The sequence below is a fragment of the Pristis pectinata genome, chromosome 1 (genome assembly GCF_009764475.1).
Source record: "Pristis pectinata isolate sPriPec2 chromosome 1, sPriPec2.1.pri, whole genome shotgun sequence".
NCBI lineage: Eukaryota > Metazoa > Chordata > Chondrichthyes > Rhinopristiformes > Pristidae > Pristis > Pristis pectinata.
Window position 1 is genome coordinate 83473442 of NC_067405.1, and position 22331 is coordinate 83495772.

The 22331-nt window shown below is 43.8% G+C and overlaps 1 protein-coding gene across 7 annotated transcripts in view; it reads left to right on the plus strand.

The window, feature by feature from the left end:
• The window catches only part of mideasb (mitotic deacetylase associated SANT domain protein b), a 61251-nt gene that overhangs the window by 35653 nt on the left and 3267 nt on the right, over window positions 1-22331 (plus strand). For all 7 annotated transcript variants that reach the window (XM_052026623.1, XM_052026670.1, XM_052026630.1 and 4 more), the window contains exons 4-12: window positions 991-1330; window positions 5253-5319; window positions 6351-6493; window positions 8628-8731; window positions 8845-8920; window positions 11117-11205; window positions 11704-11853; window positions 15023-15223; window positions 18218-18405. In XM_052026623.1, the coding sequence (XP_051882583.1) occupies window positions 991-1330; window positions 5253-5319; window positions 6351-6493; window positions 8628-8731; window positions 8845-8920; window positions 11117-11205; window positions 11704-11853; window positions 15023-15223; window positions 18218-18405 (1358 nt within the window). The remainder of the gene's footprint in view (window positions 1-990; window positions 1331-5252; window positions 5320-6350; window positions 6494-8627; window positions 8732-8844; window positions 8921-11116; window positions 11206-11703; window positions 11854-15022; window positions 15224-18217; window positions 18406-22331) is intronic.

The following is a 22331-nucleotide window of genomic DNA, read 5'->3' on the forward strand; positions in this document are numbered from 1 at the left end:
TTTGCAACTTGTATGTGTATCACTAGCAAGTCTGGTACTTGCCACTAATTGGGGCTTAGTTGCCCCAATAAGGTGACTGTTTATTATGATCTTGGTACTTCATAATTTTTTCAAATATATATGATTTGAATTAGCATTTTCTGTCTGAGCTTCTAATCCAATCATATTACCACTACACCCAGAGTCCATTCACAAGGTGCTGGAGTATGTCTCAGTGGAGTTGTGGAAGATAAGATGATGAGCATCAGATAACTGATTCTGTTGTGAGCTTATCACAACTGAGCCTGATTCTCTTGTTCCTTTTGTTTAAAGTGCACTTTCTAGTCAAGGGTTATTGCACAGTGTTTCTGGGATCGCACTTGCCTGATGGGCAGTCAGTGTTGGCTTTGCCAATGATGACCATATCCTGTGAATGACAAAATGTCAGCATAGGCTAGACAGTAGGTTTTTCCTGGGATAGGGCAGGAGTAACCATTTTAACTTGGCACATGAAGCAGCAGTGAAATGGCTCTACTTCTGGGACTGAACACTTAGACAGCTGTATCTCAAACCATGGGGATGCCTTTCAGGTTGGATAAAGGACTACCCATTTTGCTGGGAGTTGTAACAGTACACATGTGAACCACTTATTTATAAATAAATCTGAATGGTAGACACTTGCCAGTCACTATCTCACTTGCAAGGGAGAGGGGAGAGATCTAATAGGAACCTGAGGGGCAACTTCTTCTCCCAGAGGGTGGTCAGTATATGGAACAAGCTGCCAGAGGAAGTGGTTGAGGCAGGTACACCAACAACATTTAGAAGATATTTGGACAGCTACATGGGTAGGAAAGGTTTAGAGGGATATGGGCCAAACGCGGGCTAATGGGACTAGGTGGGAATATTGGTAGGCGTTGTCCAATTGGCCCAAAGTCCTGTTTCTGTGTTGTATGACTCTATGCTGCATCATAATTTGTGTGTGTAAATATAATCTGATGTCTGTTTTTGCAGGAGGTTGAACACTCCAGAGGTCAATTGAACCTGACGGCTAAACTAAAACGGCGCCCCAGGCCAGAGCCCCTCTTCATTCCACCGAAGCCCCACAACCACGTCTCTGTCATTACCTACCCACCTGGTACCCTCTACCAGAGCAACCTTCGCTCACCGGTCAGACTGCCTGAGCACCCTGTGGACAGGAACTTCCAACCTCCGCCCTACACTCCCCCACCCATTCTCAGCCCCATGCGTGAGGGCTCAGGACTTTACTTCAATGCCATCTTGTCAGCCTCAACCAACTCCTCCCAACCAGTCACCCCAAGGTCTACGCCCAAATTCTGCCTAAGCCGATCAAGTAAGTTTAATAGATTTTATTTTTCCCTTCAGCAGTAAATCGTGCATATACTTGGGTGCATTAAAGCTCCTACTTCTAAAAAAAAATAAGAGGCTAGTTCTTGTACTTGGCAATATTGGTGCTGGAATTTTGGGATCATGTTCACTGGAATTTTCACATCTCATCTGCAAAACAAAAACCTCTCTTCTCGAGTAATCGATTACGGTCAAAAGAATTTACATGTGGAAAGTATCTTCACTTTCTCAATACGATATACCAAGTCCCAACTTGGAAAGGTTAGTTGATCTATTTCCGGATCTCTTGTTCAACAATCTGCTGAAGGAACTCAGCAGGTCGAGCAGCATCTGTGGGAGGAAAGGAATTGTTGATGTTTCAGGTCAAGACCCTGAATCAGGACAGATACAGGGTCTCAACCTGAAATATCAACAATTTCTTTCCTCCCACAGATGCTGCTCGACCTGCTGAGTTCCTCCTGGCAGATTGTTGCTCCAGATTCCAACGTCTGCAGTCTCCTGTGTCTCCTCTCTTGTTCCCTCTCTTTGCACCACCTGCTTCTATTTTGTTTCTGTCTCTTTTTCTCTTTTTCCCATTCCTACATTATCCCTCCATCTTACTTTCCCTTTATCTGTTTCCCTTTTTCACTTTTCCACCTTCTCTACAAACATACACATTTGCAAATGCATTGAGAACATAATTTCGCAGAATTTCCAAAGAGAGAGTTATAAGCTCAATCATTTAGGGACCTATGACACTATTGCTCTCTCTTCCCCCTCAACTGAATACCTTTCTCCAGACCTATTAGTCATCGTCACGCAGCATGGAAACAGGTCCTTCTGCCCAACTCATCCATGCCGACTGTGTTGCCCAGCAAGCTAGTCCCATCTGTGTGAGTTTGGCTCATAGCCCTCTAAATCTCTCCTATCCATGTACTTATCTAGATGGCTTTTAAATGTTGCTAATGTGCCGCCTCAAACACTACTTCTGGCAGCTCATTCCAAATATGCACCACCCTTTGCGTTAAGAAGCTGCCCCTGGTGTCCTTTATAAATTTCTTGCCTTTGACCTTAAACCTATGCCCTCTTGTTTTAAGCACAGTCCCTCCCTCTGGGAAATGTCCCTCATGATCAGGTCACCCCTCAATCTCCTATATTCCGGGGAATAAAATCGTTGTCTACGCAACCTCTCCTTGTAACTTGGGCCCCCAAGTTCAGGCAACATCCTGGTAAACCTTTTCTGCACTTTTTTTTAGTTCAATAACATCTTCCCTATAAAAGGGTGACCAAAACTGTACACAATACTTCAAGTGCAGCCTCACCAACGTTTTATATAACTGCGACATAACTTCCCAACTCCTATAATCGTTGCCCTGACTGATGAAGGCCAGCATGTCAAACACCACCTTCACTACCCTATCTACCTGTGACGCCACTTTCAGCGAACTATGTGCTTGCACTCTTAGGTCCCTCTGTTCCATATGCATTCACTGTAAAAGTCCTACCCTGGTTTGATCTCCCAAAATGCAATAACTCACACTTATCTGGATTGAAGGCTATTTGCCAATCCTTAGCCCACATACCTAGCTGATCAAGATTCCTCTAATTTTTCATAACCTTCTGCCCTGTCTACAACACTGGTTATTTTAGTATAATTCGCAAACTTACTAACCATGCCTTGTACATTCACATCCAAATCATTTATATAAATTACAAACAACAAAGGTCCCAGCACTGACCCCTGTGGCACACCTCTAGACACAGGCCTCCAGTTGAGAAACAACCCTCGACCATCACCCTCTGCTTCCTGCCAGTAGGGTAGAAGAGGTAACCAAAATGGTAGATTGGGGCAGTGAATGTTGTCTATTTGGACTTTAGCAAGGACTTCGATAAGGTCCCGCGTGGCAGGCTGGTCTGGAAGGTTAGGTCCCATGGAATCCAGGGAGAGCTAGTTAGGTGGATTCAAAAACTGCTGGGAGGTAGAAAGTAGAGGGTGGTGGTTGAGGGTTGTTTCTTGAATGGCGAACCGTGACTAGTGTGCCACAGGGGTCGGTTTTGGGACCCTTGTTATTCATTATTTATATAAATGATTTGGATGTGAATGCATAAGGCTTCATCAGCAAGTTAGGAGGTGGTGTTGATAGTGAAGAAGGTTATCGTAGGTTACAGGGGGATCTTGATCAGTTAAGGAAATGGGCCAAGGAGTGGCAAATGGATTTCGATACAGAGAAGTGTGAGGTGATGCATTTTGGAAAGTCAAACCAGAGTAGGACTTACACTATGAATGGTAGGGCACTGTAGAGCGTAATGGAATAGAGGGAGCTAGGAGGACAAGTGCATAGTTCGTTGAAAGCAGCATCACAGGTAGACAGGGTGGTGAAAAAGATGTTTCACGCACTGGTCTTCATCAGTCAGGACACTGAGTATAGGAGTTGGGACATTATGATCCAGTTGTATAAGTCATCGATAATGCCACACTTGGAGTACTGTGTATGGTTTTGGTCACCTTGTTGTAGGAAAGAGTGCAGAAAAGATTTGAGGATGTTGCCAGGACTAGAGGGCCTGAGTTACAGGGAGAGGCTGGGCAGGTTTGGTCCTGGAATGTAGGAGAATGAAGGGGCGACCTTATAGAAGTGTTTAAAATTATGAAAGGCATAGATATGGTGGACGGTAACGTTCTTTTCCCCTGGGTAGGGGAGTCCAAAATTAGGGGGCATAGATTTAAGGGGGATCTGAGGGGCAACATTTTCACGCAGAGGGTGGTGAGTATATGAAACGAGCTGCCAGAGGAAGTGGTTGAGGCAAGTACAGTAGTATTGTTTAAAAAGCACTTGGATAGGTATGTGGGGGTGGGGGGGGGGGTGCGGTGGGGGGCGGTTAGGGGCCTGGAGGCATATAGGCTGAATGGAGGAAATTGGGTGGACACTGTGGTTGGCATAGACTTGATGGCTGAAGGGCCTGTATCCGTGCTGTATTGCTCTATGACTCTACCACTGAGCCAATTATGAACCCAATCAGCTCATGGATCCCATGTGATCTAACCTTCCAGACTAGCCTGTCATGAGGGACCTTGTCAAAGGCCTTGCTAAAGTCCATAGAGACAACATCCACTGCCCTACCCTCATCTACCCTCTTGATTACCTCCTCAAAGAACTCCCAAGAGATATTTCAGACATGGCATCCCATGCTGACTGTCCCAAATCAGACCCGGTCTCTCCAAATGTCAGTAGATCCAGTCCCTCAGAATCCCCTCCAACAATTTACCCACCACTAATGTCAGACTCACCAGCCTGTGATTTCCTGGCTTGTTTTTGCTACCCTTTTTAAACAATAGTACCACATTAGCCATTCTCCAGTCCTCTAGAACCTCATCTGTGGCCAGAGATTATGAACCCCAGTACTCTGTTAGACTGAAAATCTTCAGCAGGGGAATGATTTCTTATGTACAGTCTTGTGCTTCAAACCTGTCTGTGGCTTTACAAATATCTTGCATTTACAGTACATCTTTCAAGGTCTCAAAATGCCGAAGGAATGTTGTCAAACATTAGGACTGGTGATCAGAAGTTTGGTTAGGAGGAAAGAATAAAAAGGAAGCAAGTTGCTGAGCCTCTGACCTGTTGCCTAAATATTCAACACCCTGGCGCAGTGACAAAAAGCTGGAAGATGTACAACCACTGGAATTGGAGCAGCACAGATTTAGAGAGGTTATTTGGCTGGAGGCAGTTACAGAGGTGTGGAAGAACAAGTCAATTTGTGAATCAGTGTTTTGTTTGATTTGCTGCTGTCAACAGAACTCTGTCAAACAAAGTGGGGTATGAGGTTTAGAACGTAGCTCCCTTCCCCACCCAGTTATTGGGAACACAAGGCTTCTAGCACTGGCCCTTTCATGTGATTGTGATGCTTGTAATACTTTTTTTCCTGTGTTCTAGACAGTGCTGATACCCCTCCTCCAGTCCTGCCCCTCATGAATGAAGCCACTCCTGCAAGCATTGAACCGTAAGTAATAAAAAAGGGTGTTGGCTTTTCTTTTCTACACATGCGACAGGCTTCCTCCTGCAGAGAAGCACAGGTTGTTTGCAGAAAAAGGAACTGTTGCATAAGCAGCCACAAGCCAGAAGGAGCAAGCTTCAACAAGTCTGAGCTGACTAGTATGTATTAGGTTAGACAGTGGATGTTATGTTACAGCTTTGTCTCAGTGGCCCTTGTGTGGTGCTGCTGGGCATTCAACTCCACCCCTGCATGAATGTGCACAAATGGTGGAAAGTGATTGGCTCAGCCTTGGTTCCCTTCCATTTTCAAAAATCCAGCTAAAACTCACCACCTTAGGCTTATGGCCACTGGAGGGGAAAGAGCAAGAGACCAGCTCAAGAAAGGAGGGCAGGAGACTGAGAGCTGGGTCACATTCGCTTTGATATTTCAGTGTTCAATATGCATAGATAGTCTTGCCACCAGGGCCCTATTAAAACTTGAAGTGTTTGGGCTTCAACCTATTGGGGGAGGTGGGGTATATGTTTTATTTCATTCTGGCATGTTAGAGTTTCTTCTTCAAACCAGTGGCATCTTTAATTTGAGCTTTTCTTGTCATTAGAATACATCCTGCTGTATGTGGTGAAATCCCAATCAGGGGACCCAACTTTAAGGTTAGAGCTAAGTGGTACAGGAGATGCATGGCAGATAGTGTTTGGGTAATGAAGGATGGCGAACGTGCGGTTGAGACACAAATAACCCGTAATTGAAAGCTGTAACTAAAAGGTGAAATGAGGTTGAGGGTGAGTGACCTGTTCCCGTTTATCTAGGAAGAACATAGTGTTTTTTTTTTCTCCCAAAATATCCATGTGGTTTACTCTGTAATACAAATTTTATGGATGTAAGTCATGGGATGGAAATTTACCATGTTGCATGCTCTATATGGACAGTGTAGGATGCAAAACTTTTCAGTAATTACTTAGTTATTTTGTTAATGGATCTGGGGCTGGCGGGAAGGCGACTCACTGCTTTACCCTGTTCTCTGTCCTATTCTTCTACAGGCGGATCAACATCGGCCCCCAGTTCCAGGCAGAAATACCCGAGCTACGTGACAAATCCCTGGCTATGTTAGATGCTAACCATGCCGATATGGTATTCAAGCCCTGGGAGAATCGTAAAAGCAATCAGCTTGACCAACGAAGAAGTGAGAACACAGATTTAATTTGGAATTTTTTAAGGGAACCAGTTTGTTAAATGTCCACATATTGCAATGCCACAAATCATAGCAGAGTGAAGATGATTGTTAATCCATCTTGCAGGTCATACTGCTGTAAGAAATTGGGATTATTCTTACGAGGGTAATGGATGTTATATAACTATCCTGCACTGCCTAAATTTTACTAGAGGAGTAATTCTGCTTTTATCAGGTGATGATGCTGTAGTTCCAGCCATGAGTTCTCTTTGCTCTAGTTCTTGAGTCTCTCTTTAGTAAGAGTCTCTGTTTCCTGAATAAGTAGAATTTGAGTAGAGCGCTGTTTGCTGAGTTGCCTTTGTTTTTGGTAACGTAGTCGACCCACTGTGAGTATGGTTGGGAAACCCACCTCCAACTTGTTGACTGATAGAGAATCAGCTTTATTATCACTGACATATATCGTGAAATTTGTTTTGCAGCAGCAGTACAGTGCAAGACATAAAAATTACTAAGTTACCAAAAAATAAATAAAGTAGTGCAAAAGAGGAATAACGAGGTAGAGTTCACGGACCGCTCAGAAATCTGATGGCGGAGGGGAAGAAGCTGTTCTTGAAATGTTGAGTATCAATATTCACTGTCATATTAAATGCATTGCTTGACAGCCATAATCTTTTTCTGTTCTCACGAAATGGCACCGTAATCTGATGATTCAAAGCACAAGTACCTGAGAAGGAATTCAGCAAAATAATGGCTGATCTTTTACCTCAGCACCACTTAGCTGCACTGACCCCACGTTCCTTGATTCCCTGGATATCCTGAAAATGGCTGCGTTTGTGTAGTTTATATTCTGAATAGTGATATCCAGCAATCAATGTATTAGCTAAATGTGATGTCGGGATAGATTAGTGATACACTGATGGCAATGATTAAGATTGATGTTAGATACTGGTGATGTTAAACTGCAAGTGATCCCTAGCAACAAGCTAGCCCTGTACTTGTTAACTTCAAGTGCCTTCTGATCTGGTAGAACCCTGATGTTAAAATATCTCATCATCCTATTCACATTGCTGTATTCCCATGTCACCACTTGCCTCTAATTAATATACTCCAGTGCTACGTTCCTCTGCTATCAGTGATTCATTGCTAGCCACTTGATCATCCCCAGTTTGAGTTGCTGCTGCATTGGTGGCTGTGCCTTCAGCTGCCTCGGCCCTAAGCTCTGTAATTCTCACCCTAAATCTCTCTATCTAATTCTATCTTTAAGATCTACCTACACAGTGAAGATTCTAGTGACGTGTCCATGTACCACTGCATTTTTCCCAGTGTCAGATTTATTTGACTTGCACAATTTTTAGGTATTTTACACTATGGAAATACAGATGTTATCTCCAATCAGTGCAGAGTTTGATGCTCTCAACATAGATAGCAGTAATGCAGGAGAGCAATGATTGGCATCATTTCATTAGGTGTGGAGGAAAGAGAGAATAACTATCAGCCACTTCTAACTGCTGGCCAGTATTTTCTTCTGGAAGGTGTATGAACAGGGAGAAGAATGGGCTGCCCTTTGCTGATACAATGACAGGCTAGCCCATTGCCATTGACTACATGGCCTCGCTTTCCAGCACAGTGGCACAGCTCTTAGAGCCACTGCCCAACGGCACCAGGGACCTGGGTTCAATCCTGACCCGTGAACTTTACATGTTCTCCCTGCAACTGTGTGGGTTTCATGCTGGTGCTCCGATTTCCTTCCACATTCCAAAGATGTTCAGGTTTGTAACTTAATTGGCCACTAAGTTTTTTTCCCTAGTGTGTAGGTGAGCGGTAGAATCTGGGGACAGTTGATGAGATTAAAAAAAATGGGATCAATGTAGGATTAATGTCAATGGTTGGTTGGTGGTTGGCACGGACTCGGTGGGCTGAAGGGCCCGTTTCCATGCTGTATGACTTTCTGTCCAATATCTGAGCTGCTGGGTGTTCAGAACCTGATGGTTGTCATCCAACCAATCTGGCATCATCTTTAAGAGAAGGGAAGAGGTGGTAAGGAAATGGAGTTTCAGAGTAGGAAAAGCGAGCAACTTGAAACTCTTGGAGACTGTGTTGTTCCTCCTGCTGACCTTTGCATGCTCTTGTTTGGCTTGTCTTGTAGTGGAGGACCTGATGACTGTGGCCTGCTCCAGTATTTTACCAGGTGGAGGTACAAACCAGGAGCTCACCTTGCACTGTCTGCATGAGGCCAAGGGCAATGTATTGGTAAGCAATCCTCAGTCTGTTTGTGTGTTGGCATCTGTAAAGGTATACATGTTTATCTTGTGTGTGCATTTCTATTTGATCTCTTCATCCATGTTGTTTTTTGTCCCTATCAGGCAGCTCTGAACATGCTGCTTATTAAGAAGAGTCCACGAGGCAAGAGCAGGGCGCTGATCAATTACCACTATGCAGGTAGGCGGAGTTTATAACTTCCTGACTGACTTTCATTTACTTTCACACTTGTTCTTGTAGCTGGTCATAAAAGAAAACCACGCGAGACTGGAAACCGCACCTAGGGGTTAGAGGTGTAGGGACAGTATTGTCCCTGAAGCAGGCAGTGTTGTTGCTGCTGGTCATAGTAAGCCTTCAACAATTTAACAACAGTCTGTGCCAGTTAAAGAGCAGTCAGCCATGGATCAGTGAGTAATAATCACACTTCTCAGTCAGAAGGGTCATGGCTTCAAGTCCCATTGTGATAATGTACAAAAGGATTGTCCGTCTTTTTAGTAGACTACCAAAGGCGATGTTAAACATCTGTAAAATACTGTGGATGTTGTTGGAAGAGCAGTGACATTGTTCCCTGTGTTCTGACCAATTCTCACCCTGAACCAATATCATTAACACAGATGAGTAGAAATACAAAGGTCATGAGTGCTGGAAGCACCTCCCTCCCTTATCAGATTCCAGCACTAGTAGCCCTTGTATTCCTGCGTATCTCCCTGCAACAGCTGTTCCCACCGTCACCTTCCCCTCCCTCCACACCTGGCTCCATCTGGTTCTCTTCTTTTTCTCTCTCTGTCTCCATCCATCATCCACCTGCCTCCATCTCCCAACTCCATCCCCTCCCCTCCCCTATCTGGCTGAACTTACCCATCATCCTTCACCCCTCCTCAGTCCACCAATCACCTCTCCACTTTGTCCTGATGCAGGGTCTCCGTGCAAAGTGACAACAATTCCTTTCCCTTCACAGAAGCTGCTCAACCCACTGAGTTCCTCCAGCAGATTTAGTTGTTCCAGATTCCAGCATCTGCGGTTGCTTGTGTCTTCTCTAACACTGATTAACTAGTCATTATTTCATTGTTGTCTGTGGGCAGATTCTGTTTCTTACATCACAGTGTGATTTCTCCTATAAAGTACTTCGGTGGCTTTGAAGCACTTTGTGACATCCTGAGGTTGCGAACTCAGTGATGGGTTGTGCGGCCAGTTCTCCCATAAATGTAGCCCTGGTACCTTTGGGAATGCCTCGGAGAGGAGGGAGGGAGAAAAAAACACTCTTCAGCTCTTGATGTCATGGGTGTTCACCTCGTACGTAACAAAATGCATTTATATAGCAGCACAAGGTAATAACCATCCCAAAACGTGTAACAAGACCATGAAGGAAACTAAATTTTATATCAAATCACAGCTTGGTTAAAGAAGCATGTTTTAAGGCACATCTTAAAAGCAGGAGAGAGGAGTAGAGTGATTTTGTGAAGTAATTCCAGAGCTAAGGTTGTAAGCAACTAAAGGTTTGGCTACCAGAGGTGGAGTGATTACAGTTGGCCATATGAAGAGGCCAAAGGTGGAGGATTTAGAGAGGATTGTAGGGATGGAGGAACTTGGCGATTCGAGAGGACTCAGTTATCTGAGGGGAAAAGTCCTGAATGTCTTATCACTGTTGAGTGCATCATTTGGCCCCAGCCCCATACCTGTTCCTCCAGGGAAAGGAGGGAGTGCGGTGGCAAATGAACAAAATGAAATGTTAGCTCCTCTTTCCCTGCCCCCCCTCCCCCCAAAAAAGCCCCACCTGAGCACCATGGGAGTAAGAACTGTTAAAACCAAGACTGAGTGAGGCTGGTATGACATGGCGTCACATGGAACAAACAGTGATTCAGATGTGAGAGTCAAGGCTGCAGTCAGGTACAGGCAGTCCCTGTGTTACACAACAGTTCCGTCCCTGAGAACTGTCCGCAAGCCAGTTTCTCTGTAACTCAAACATCAGTTTTCTGTGGTGACCCATATATCATTCGGCATACACATGCTTTAATTCTATTATTTCATCAAATAGTGACCCTAACACAACCCATAAATAATTTTTGGAACTTATACTAATATAAATAAATTGCCAGTTAATTAATAATTAATAAGCAAGTAATTAATAATTTATTAACAAGCAAAATATTTAAAATAATATTAATAATAGATAATGCATAAATAAATTGATAGATAAACTAATGGAACTCCAGTCATTAATGAATACTATGAAACATTATTAATATTATTATTACAATCTTGAAAAATTCTTAATTTATGGGAGAATTTCTGTGACCCAGGGAGGCCTGTATTGAGAAGTCAGTGCCTTTCTAAAACACTCACCAACATGCCTGATTCTCCTTTTATGATCCACAGGTTCAGATCAGTGGACGTCTCAAGAGAAGGTGATGTTTAATAAAGGGCTGGCAGCACACAAAAAGGATTTCTTCCTTGTTCAGAAGCTGGTAAGGCCCAATATCCAGGATGCCAAAGTGGAGAGGGTTTGTGGTGATGCTGCTCGAATGGGAAGCAGTGAAGGTTGAGGGGAAATTTGCTCGAATGTGACTGAAAGCAGAGTTCAGTTAATGGAAATCTTGGAGAAAATTGGGTTTGTTTTACTTGGGTAGAGGAGGTTAAGGCAGTATTTAACTGGGACATTCAGATTTATTACAGATTGTGTTCCCATTAGCAGACAGATCAGTGATCAAAAGAGACAGCGTTGTGATAATTGAGAAAAGTTTCGGGGTGACATGGGGGATTTTTGTTGTCATCTGGAATACTGGAAGGATTGGTGCAAGTAAGTTCAATGAAAGCCTTAAACGGTGTTGGATGCATAATTAAAGAGAAATTCACAGTGCAATGGGAAATGGGAACAGCAAGGGAGTAGCACTAACTTTCAAGGAGTTCAGAATGACACATCAGTCTTATGAAATTCATTGAATACTCCCCTTCTGTTTTTACAGGTGAAAACAAAGACGGTGGCCCAGTGTGTGGAGTTTTACTACACGTACAAGAAGCAGGTCAAAATTGGCAAAAACGGAACACTGATATTTGGTGACACTTCTGCCACTGACAGCAAGACTGTGGATGAGTCAAGCACAGTTGACAGAAAGGTACTGCCTTATTACTTACTAAAATAGTAGGTTATGAAAGGACCTGTAGAAATTCAGACACACAAGCTGCTGGAATCTGGAGCAACAAAAAATCTGCTGGAAGAACTCAATGGGTTGAGCAAGATCTTTTGGGGGGGGGGGGGGGTAAGGAGGGGGTAAGGGAAGGAAGAATCCTGATGCAGGGTTTCAACCTGAAACGTTGACAATTCCTTTCCTCCTACAGATGCTGCTTGATCCACTAACTTTCTCCAGCAGATTATTTGTTGCCTGTTGAAATTCAAGCTGCCTTAGAACATTATGTGCATTTATGGTCTCTATATGACAAGATAAAAACTTGGGAAACAATTTGATGGAGATAATTGTAATGTGGGTGTATTTCATATGGGAGTTTAAGGAAACTGTGTACTCATTGGGAAATCAGCAGAAACGGGGTAGAGGAGCCACAGTGTGGTGGTGGTGATGGAGGGAGCGAATGTGGTGGATTGGGGACTGCTAAAATATGTTGCTTTTCCCTGAATGTCAGACTACTTGAGTTCGTTATCCATCAGGCAAGTGGAGAATACTGTAATCCACTCCTGATTTTTGATGGTGGAAAACCTTAGGAGAGGCACCTGCTGTAGGATTCCCAGTCTTTGTAACTGTAATGTTTTAGTGGCTGGTGCCATTGGTTTCTGGTCCGTAGTGATCCAATAAAGTGTTGATGGTGGTACTGCCTTTGAACATGGATGAAGTGATTGGCCTGTCGCACGGTGATGATCATTACCTGGTACTTCTATGCCATTGGCATGACTTGACACTTGTTACCCCAGACTTGGATGTTGTCTGGATCTTGTTGCCTGTGGGCATGGACTGGTGCATGGGAATGGGTTCCTTTCGAACTAGTGAGTAAAAGTAGTGACTACAAAAAGACCCCAGCCTTTGACCTTGGTCTGCACGGCGATGGAGCAAAAACAGTCACCTTTGGGTCTCTTAATCTAAAAGTGCATGAGCAAATTGTGGTCCGAAATTTTAACTACCCTGGATTTACCATTTATACCCTACTATTTTTTTTCAGAAATTGCATTTCTACAGATATTTTCACAATGTCTGGATGTCCAAAAACACTTTGCAGTCAATGAAATTCTGTTGTAATGTAGGAAACATGACAGACAGTTTCCTCAGAACATTGTCCCATAGATGGTATTGCAATAACAACCAGATAATGTGCTTCTGTGAGGTTGGTCGAAGCATAAACATTGACCAAGACAGCGGGGCTGAAAGCCCTTGTTTCTGCACAGGATCTTTTGCATCTACATAATGCCTGATATTTTCTAAACAAAATACTTAAGTTTTGGGGATCTAGGTGTTGTTGGCAAGACCAGCATTTATTGCCTGTCCCTAATTGCCCTTGAAAAAGATGGCACTCTGACAATGTAGCACTCTTGCAGCATAACACTGAATTGTCTGCTGAAGATAAAAGCAAAATGCTGCACATGCTGGAAAGCTGAAGTAGATGTGCTAAAGACTGTGGAACTGGGACTGACTCAAAGGGGAAAATGGTGTCACTGAGCCATGGTCAACACTTTATTCTCAACCTCTGAACCATGCCCACATCTAACAGAATGAGAGGGGGACCTCCCTCTCATCTGGCTTCCAAATTATTTTAAAAATAAGTTTTTAAGTTGGGACAATATGGTCTCACTTTTCCCATCTCCATAATCTCTTCTTATCTCATTACCTTCTTGCAGACCCTTCATGTTTTTAAATTTTGGGCCTTGATCATGCCCAAATTTAGTCGCTCCACTCTTGATGAGTATGCCTTCAGTTCCTGTGGTTCTCAGTTCTGTAAGTCCCTCCATAAATCTCTCAGCTCCTCTACTTCCCATTGCTCCTTGAAGCCTAACTCTTTGACCAGACTTCAAGGACATTGAAGGACTCTGAGACTCAGCTTAAATTTTATTTGCTTCCTGGGACATATTGCACAGTGTAAGGTGCTGTTGTCAAGAGTAATGTAAAGACCACCTTTTATAATCTATCAAACAATAATATTTTGCATTCTTTTGTGCCTTTTTTAATATTGTATAGAGGCATTATTCCTTTTTTATGCACTATTTATTTTGTAATTTATAGTAATTTTGTGTCTTTGCACTGTACTGCTGCAAAACAAATTTCATGTCATAAGACAGTGATAATAAACCTGATTCTGATTAATTTTTATATAAATGCAAAATATTATTGTGTAGTTGGGAATGTGATTGGGTGAGAAGGAGAGTTTTTAAATTGATAAATGTGGTTTATTATTGACACATGTACAGAAGTACAGTGAAAAACTGCATTTTGCATGCCATCCATATAGATCATTTCATCACACCAGTACATTGAGGTGGTACAAGGGAAAAGCAATAACAGAATGCAGAATAAAGTGTTACAGTTACAGAGAAAGTTCACTGCAGGCAGACAATAAGGTGCAAGGACCACAATGAAGTAGATTGTGAGGTCAAGAGTCCATCTTATCGTACTAGGGGACTGTTCAGGAGTCTTATAACACGAGGATAGAAGCTGTCCTTGAGCCTGTTGGTATGCACTTTCAGGCTTTTGTATCTTCTACCCAATGGGAGAGAGGAGGAGAGAGAACATTTGGGGTGGGTGGGGTCTTTTTGTGGTTTATGGAGGAAATTGCATAGTCTAGATAGATGTTCATTAGCTAGAAATGGAGAACTTAGCATGCTGTAGGGGTTGCAGAGATCAAGAGGGCAAATACCACAGAAGGGATTTTAATAAGGGTGAGAATCTTAAAACCAAGGTGTTAAAAGGACCAAGATCAGACTATAGGTCGATGAGCATTGAGTGATGGGTGAGCAGGACTTAAATGGAACAGCAGAGTTTTGGACTAGCTCAAATTTACGGCAGTCATTCAAAAGTACGTTGTTCCATTTAACCAGTCTCCACGCAGAGGAGGAAGGTGTTTGGGAGAGCATTGGAATAGCTAAGAATAGTGGTAACTTGGGCATGGGCGAACAGCAACAGGTGAGTTGAGGGAATGGTGGATTTGGATAACACGATGTTATAGTTGTTGAAGTGGTCTTGGTGATGAACTGGACATGTGGTCAAGCTGAGATCCTTCTGCGCGCTCCCTTGGTACATCTGTAACCTGGATCTCTTACTCCGATTGCATGTTTTTTTTTGGCAGGATTCACTCCGTCGTAAAGTCCGGGTTCCTCTTGCGGCAGATTTTAAGAATGAATTGTCGGAGGAGGTGAAAGAGGAGGTAAAAGAGGATGCAGGGAAAGAGGATGACGATGATGAGGAGGAGGAGGCGGATGAGGACGAGGAAGAAGAGGAAGAAAAGGAGGAATACAAACCCGATCACAAGAAACCGATCTTGACTCAGGTGAAGTTCATGGGGAATGAATAGGACCTCGCAGCCATGAGTTAATCTGGTGCAAATGAGTTAGAGTGCAAGACCAGAGGCTGTTAGTTAATTGTGGTTACACTGTTTTCAGTGTACTGCAGATAATTTGATAAGAGGCCACTTATTAGTTGTGGCCAATGTAGTGATTAATGGAGTGTTGGAAAAAACATTTATTAATCCAAAAACAAAATACTGGAAATACTCAGCAGGTCGTGCAGCATCTGTGGAGAGAGAAACCGGGTTAATGTTTCAGGTTGACTATCTTTTCTCATTATTCATTGTGGTTAAACTGCCTTACCCAAAGAAAACCATTGTTCTTCTCCTCGCAGCTAGGCTTGGTTGCTGTGATGCTTGAGGTTACACACAGATGTACAGATGAGGATGGCCCATGATATTCTGAGGAGTTTTCAGACTGCTGTTACAGAACACTGTGATTGGATATTGACTGGGAACTTGGGGTGGTGGGTGGGGTGGATGCTTTACTGGTATAGTAAGAGAAAATACTTTTCAGTGTTGTCTCTCATGATCTCAAGATGTGTCAGAGAACTTTTATAACCAATGAAATAGTTTTCAAGATTGGTTATTGTTGTAATTTGGATCATTCAACAGTCAGAGAGCAGATAATCTGTTTAATGCTATTGGTTGAAGGATAAAACTTGCCAGGACACCAGAGAGAGTTCCCTGCCCTTCAAATGGTGCTGTGGGATCTTTCACAGGTACCTCAAAAATGGCATCTTTGACCATGTAGCTGTCCCTCATTACTAGAGTGTTGGCCTGGGTTATGTGCTCAAATCCATTGGACCTTTTGCATCCACTTTGAGGTGCTGGATAACATAGAACGGTACAGTGGAGACAGACTACAGATGCTAGAATCTGGACCAAAGGACAAACTGCTGGAGGAACTCAGTGGGTCAGGCAGCACCTGTGGAGGGAAAGGGACAGTCGATGTTTTGGGTCAAGACCCTTCGTCTGGACTGATAGATAGAGGGGAGATCGCTGGTATAAAGAGGTGAGGGAAAGGGGTGGAGCAAGAGCTGGCAGGTGATAGGTGGACCCAGGTGAGGAGGGGCAGATGGGGGAGGGGGGAGTGGGAATAGCGACAGAGGCTGGGAGGTGATGGGTGGAGGTGCCAAAAGGTGATGGAATCTGATAAGAAAGGAAAGTGAAGCATGTAACCAAATATGGGAGGTGGGGAGGGCAGATGGGAACTGTAGGAGGAGGGGGATCGAGCGGGAGGTGTGTGAGGGTGCTGGGCAAATAGTGTAGGTGGAAGGGGAAAGAAACACGGAGGTGAGGGTTGGGGTGGGTGTAAGAGGAACAGTGTAGATCAGGAGGAGAGAGGAAAGGAGGGGGAGCAGGTTTCCTGAAGTTGGAGAATTTCAGGTTTATGGTGTTGGGTTGTAGACTACCAGGCAGAACATGAGGTGCTGTTCCGCTAGTTCGGCAGTGGAGGAGGCCGAGGACTGACATGTTGGTGTGGGAATGGGGAGGAGAATTAAAATGGCTGGCACCTGGGAGCTCTAGTCGGCCATGGTGGACAGAGCACAGGTGCTCGGTAGAGCGGTCACATAGTCTGCGCTCGGTCTCATTGATGTAGAGGAGGCCACATCGAGAGCACTGAAGGCCAAAGTGTCGCGTTCCTGTTGATTGCACACAACGGCCTTTCCTCTGCAATCCCCTTCCCTGGCAGAGGGTGTGAAGGAGACCTGATTGGTTAAGGAAGATCAACCCACTCTCGGAGCCGGACTCCCCATCAGTGGTCTAGGTAATGAGAAAGTCTGAATGAGTGCAGAAGCAGTTGGTTCCTACACTTATAAAATTCTATTGCAGGAAGTGCGTAGAAAAACGGGAGATTTTAATTGTTTATTGCCATAGGCACACAGACTCAGGTATAAATGCCATGAAAGATAGCTTTTTGCAGCAGCACAGTACAGTACAAACATGGCAAACATAAGTTACATAAATTTAAGAGTTACAAGCATAAAGCATTTTGTCGTATAATGTAGTTGAATTAATGAACACTGCAGAGCTAATATCAAATATCCATCCTGAACCTCTACCTGTCTCATCCGTATGTTTGTCTCATCTATCTAATCCATGTTAACCAATCCAGGTTTGTTTTACAACCTGAAACTCTATATCACAAGGTCTGGTGCATGGCTTTGTACACCGCATTTTAAATGCTTGCCCCGAATCTGAAGATTGAGCTATAGTCCGGCTCCAGAAACTTGAGCACTAAGTCCTAGACTAACAGTAGAATTGAAGGAATGCTTTACTTTCAGACGTGCAATCTTTCAGATAGAGCATTCAGTTACCATTCTCATATGGGAATTAAGGTTCCAAGCTCTATTTGAGGAAGAGAGTAATGGAGTTGTACAGCACAGAAATGGGACCTTTGCCCCACTGCATCAATGCCAATCTCTTTGCCCATCTGCAGTAATCCCATTTACCCACATTAGAACCATTTCCTTCTATGCCTTGCCTATTAAAGTGTCTGTTGAAATGCCTCTTAAACAGTGACTGTATCTGATTCTACCACCTCCTCTGGCAGTGTGGTCCAGGTAACCAGCCTGTGTGACTTAAAAAAAACTTGCCCTCAAATATCCTTTAAAACTCCTGCCTCTCCTCTTAAACCTCTGCCCTCTTTTAATGGAGCAGATGGGTTCTTCCTGAATGTTTGGCCAATTAATCCCTCAACCAGTATCACAATAAAGCTTAATTGGTCATTTTCACATTGCTGTATTCAGGAATCTGGGCCCAGATGGCTGCCACATTTCTTCCTATATAGTTGAAAGCATCCACCAGAAAAATGCTTGAGTGTTGACTGACTGTATTTTGTTTTAACATCTATAATTACAAAACTGCCTGAGGCTGTTGTATAAGGTGCTATGTAAAACAAGCTTTAGTATTTGTGGGAAAGTTGCACCTCCCTGATTTACCCTTGTCCCGCTGCTTCCCTTTCTCTCAAAGCAGACCCAAGATGTTCACCTGCGGAAGAATAATGATCCGACGTACCGATGCAACTACAGACCACGGCAATCTTCAGTGACTGCAGTGGCTCCGCGTACTTCATCCAGGAACGAGCGCGCGCAGTTGGGTGACTCAGCCAAGCTTGGCAAGCAAGCTCAAGAAAATATCTTCCCTTGCAAGAAGTGTGGGAAGTAAGTGGAAGGTTTATGACTGAGGCATTCATGCCCCACGTAGCCCTTTAGTGTGCTGAATGTGAGAAATTTTGTTTTGAATTCACACTGCTAATGGTAGTCGATACCTACGTATCCTTGAATACGGCAACTGGAGTGCTGATCTTTCATAACTGAGAAACTTTGTTTAAAATTCCTCCACCGCCACCCCCCCCCCCCCCCCCCCCCCCCCAAAGCTAGTTTCCTCTCCAACTATCAGGGTGTCGTCACAAGTAAATCTTTGCTGCATGCTTTCCATGTCTCCCAAAGATGGTGTGCCAAGAAATGTATCCTCTCCAAAGAGCTGAGGCAGGTGTAATTTACTGAATGACTTCTGGCTGTACTGATACCCGTTCCCGTAATCTGCTCCAGTCTGACAATGGCACAGTGGCCCAGCCAGCAGAGCTGCTGCCTCATGGCTCCAGTGACCCAGGTTCAATCCTGACCTCTTGTGCTGTCTGTGTGGAGTTTGCACATTCTCCCTGTAATTGCATGGGTTTGTGTGCTCTTTTTTCCCTCCTACATCCCAAAGGTTGAGGGTCAGTAGATTAACTGTAAATTGCCCCTAGTAATAGGTGAGTGGTAGAATCCGGGGGGAGTTGAAGGAAAGGTGGGAGAATATAATAGGATTAGTGTAGAGAAATAAAGGACTGCAGACGCTGGAATCTAGAAGAAAAACACGATGATGCTGGAGGAACTCAGCAGACCAGGCAGCATCCGTGGAGAAAAGCAGGCAGTCAACATTTCGGGTCAGGACCTGAAGAAGAGACCTGACCCAAAACGTTGACTGCCTGCTTTTCTCCACGGATGCTGCCTGGCCTGCTGAGTTCCTTCAGCATCATAGTGTTTTTCATAGGATTAGTGTAACTGGTGTGCTTGATGGTCAGGGTAGACTCAGTGGGCCTATTTCTGTGCTGTATGACTTTATAACTAACCCTCTATCTCTGCACTCTCTAATGTTGGCCTGTTGCACATTCTGCAAATTCTTCTCCCCTTTTTACTCTTCTTTTTCCAATCCCTCCCCACACCACTGCTCCTTCCATATTTTCTGATTTTTCTCTCTAAACCAGCATTTGGTCAGCTATCTCAAGGTTCTTGACCATAGCTGTGATTTTTCTCTCATTGATAATGCTACTATGGGGTAGCTTTGCTACACTGATAGCAGTTCTAAAGTTTCCATTGTCAGCCGGTTAATTGGAAATGGGTATGTGTATTGAGCAATCAATCATCCAGCATGTAAAGTCAATTTAATAAAGCATAAAGCCTGTTTCTGAGGAGGGGAGTAAACAGAAACTGCAGCAACTTCTCCTGAAAGCAGAATAATTTCACCAGAAAATTGCAGTGAGTGCAGGATATTCCATGCAGGTCATGTACTTGCAGCACTGTGGTCATAAGGCTTGACTGATGCGAGAATTATCCAGTCATCTCACTGAGTATTGGAATAGCGTTGACAAAGTATGCAGCCTTGTGCATGTGCAAGCTGCCTCAGGATTTTTTATTACTTGGGTTTTACATTAATCCAGGAGCTGTTCAGTATAAATGGGTGTTAAATTTTGGCATTTATAGAAAATTCATTTAACACCCTAAATATACTTTATACTGGAAATTATTAAATTGAAAATTATTTTCTGTTGTTGCAAAAATGGGTGGAAGCTGATCGCTCTCAGAACAATGGGATTCAAGAACGAGGTTCAAGGAAAGGGTGGTACTGGCAAATCTGGAATAGAAATGGATAAAACAGGAGATACTCAGCAGGTCAAGTATCTGTGGAGTAAGATATCTTACAGGTACATAAAAACAGGATAACTCGAAAGAGTTGGTCTTATTCGGGGCTCAAAAGGTGAACACAGAGGATGTGGGTAAGGTTCTTAATGAATACTTTGCAGCTATGATGAGAGGCATAGATAGGGTGGTCTTTTTCCCAGGGTGGAAATGTCTCATACTAATGGATCTGGATTTAAGGTGAGAAAGAGGAAAGTTTAAAGGGGATGTGTGAGGCAAGTTTGTGTGTGTGTGTGTGTATATATGTATATACACACAGACAGTGGTAGGTGCCTGGAATGTGCTGCCAGGGGAGGTCCTAGAAACAGATACAACAGCCACATTTAAGAGGTATTTAGAAAGAGACAAGAACAGGCAGGGAATGGAGGGATATCAACCATGTGCAGGCAGGTGGGATTAGTTTAAATTGGTATCATGGTTAGCACAGATATGGTGGGCCAGAGGGTCTATTCCCGATCTGTTCTATGTTCTATAATCACAAATGCTGACGCTGTAGTTAAGGCAATCAAGTGTGGGGGGGAAAGGTAGATGGAATAAACAAGGTAAAATAAAGTATTAAAGAGTTTAGCATCTTAAAAAGTGGATAAATTGCTAGGCCTATTTGGGGGGTGGAATATCCGAGGCTGTCAAAAGAAGCAAGGGAGGAAACTGTGGACGCTCCATGTCATTTTTTTGACCTCGCCTGGCTTCAAGACTGGTGCTGAAGGATTGGAGGACTGCTAACATTGTATACCTCAATCCGGAGAATTGTGAAGTAATGCATTAGTGAGGTTCAGTAAGGTGAGGGAATATGCAATAAATGGGAGGATACTGAGAGTTTGGAAGAACAGTGTATGTCTAAGGAACTTTAAAGGTTTCAGGAAACGTGTGAATAAGTGATGGACAAGGCTTATGGGATGCTCTCCTTTATTAGCCGAGTCTCTCAATATAAGAACAGGGAGGCTGTACTAGAACCTCCAATGCTTGACTCGCATTCGAGTACTGCATGCAGCCTGCTCGCAAGCTGTGATGGCAGTGGAAAGGGTGCACTGGAGATTTACAATGTTGTCACCAGGACTGGAAAACTTCTAATTATGAGAAAAATTACAAGGGGCATGGGTCGATATTAAGAAAGCTATGCCTATAGCAGAGGTGTCAAAACCAGAGGGCATAGGCTTGGGGTTAGGTGCAAGAAGTTCAAAGGGGAGCGGAGGAATTTTTCACCTGGAGGGTGGTTGGAATCTGGAACACGCTGCTTGGGTGGATGGTGGTGGCAGAGACCCTCACAACTTTTAAGTATCTAGATGAGCACTTGAATCAGCATGGAAGGCTGCTGATCAAGTGCTAGTCAATGGGATTAATATTGATGGGTACTTGATGGACATGATGGGTAACAGGGCTTGTTTTTGTGCTGTGTATCTCTACCTCTTTGTTCCCAGGAAAGGTGGTGCTAATAGAATCAGTACTGAAGGGGAATCATTGTAGAATTACATATGGAAGTTGTTCTATACAATTGAGCTTGCTAGCATAGGGAAATCTCTAGGCTGGGGAGAGCTGTGCATCCAAATGAAGAGTGGGGTAAGTGAAGGATTGCACCTCCCATCAAATTCAACAGGAGGTGATGAGGGAGACCATAAGATTGGGCAGTCTGTCAACAACTGGAGCAAGTGCAGCCATCTTGGTGCATCACTTGCCTGGCCCACCCGACAGCAGCCTCACACTGAGGGGGAGCACCAGCAGAAAATTCACACCAGGTTCTTGTCCCCCCGCAAAAAGGAGGATGGGTTAACACCAGGTTTCTGACACACCAGCACTCACTCTGATTGGATGTTGTCTTTAAAGTATGTGGCTGTGTATCTGTAAGCGTTCAGATTGGAGAACCAAGAGTGCAGTAACAATTCAGCACTCTGCAGGGTAGCACTGCTTTTATTGAGCTCCTGATATGACCTAAGCAAGTCCTTCCGATGTTGTTTGTTACAACATGGAACTTGTCCATTTGATTTTTCTCCATTCCTCCCCAGCCACCTCGAGCTCTCTGTTCCTGACACCAGACAGTGTACTAGTAGTCTCACTGTGGCTGCAGGGGATGTTTTTGTACCAGTTATTGAATCTCCGATCATTAAATCCTTTCAAATCTATAGTTTCCC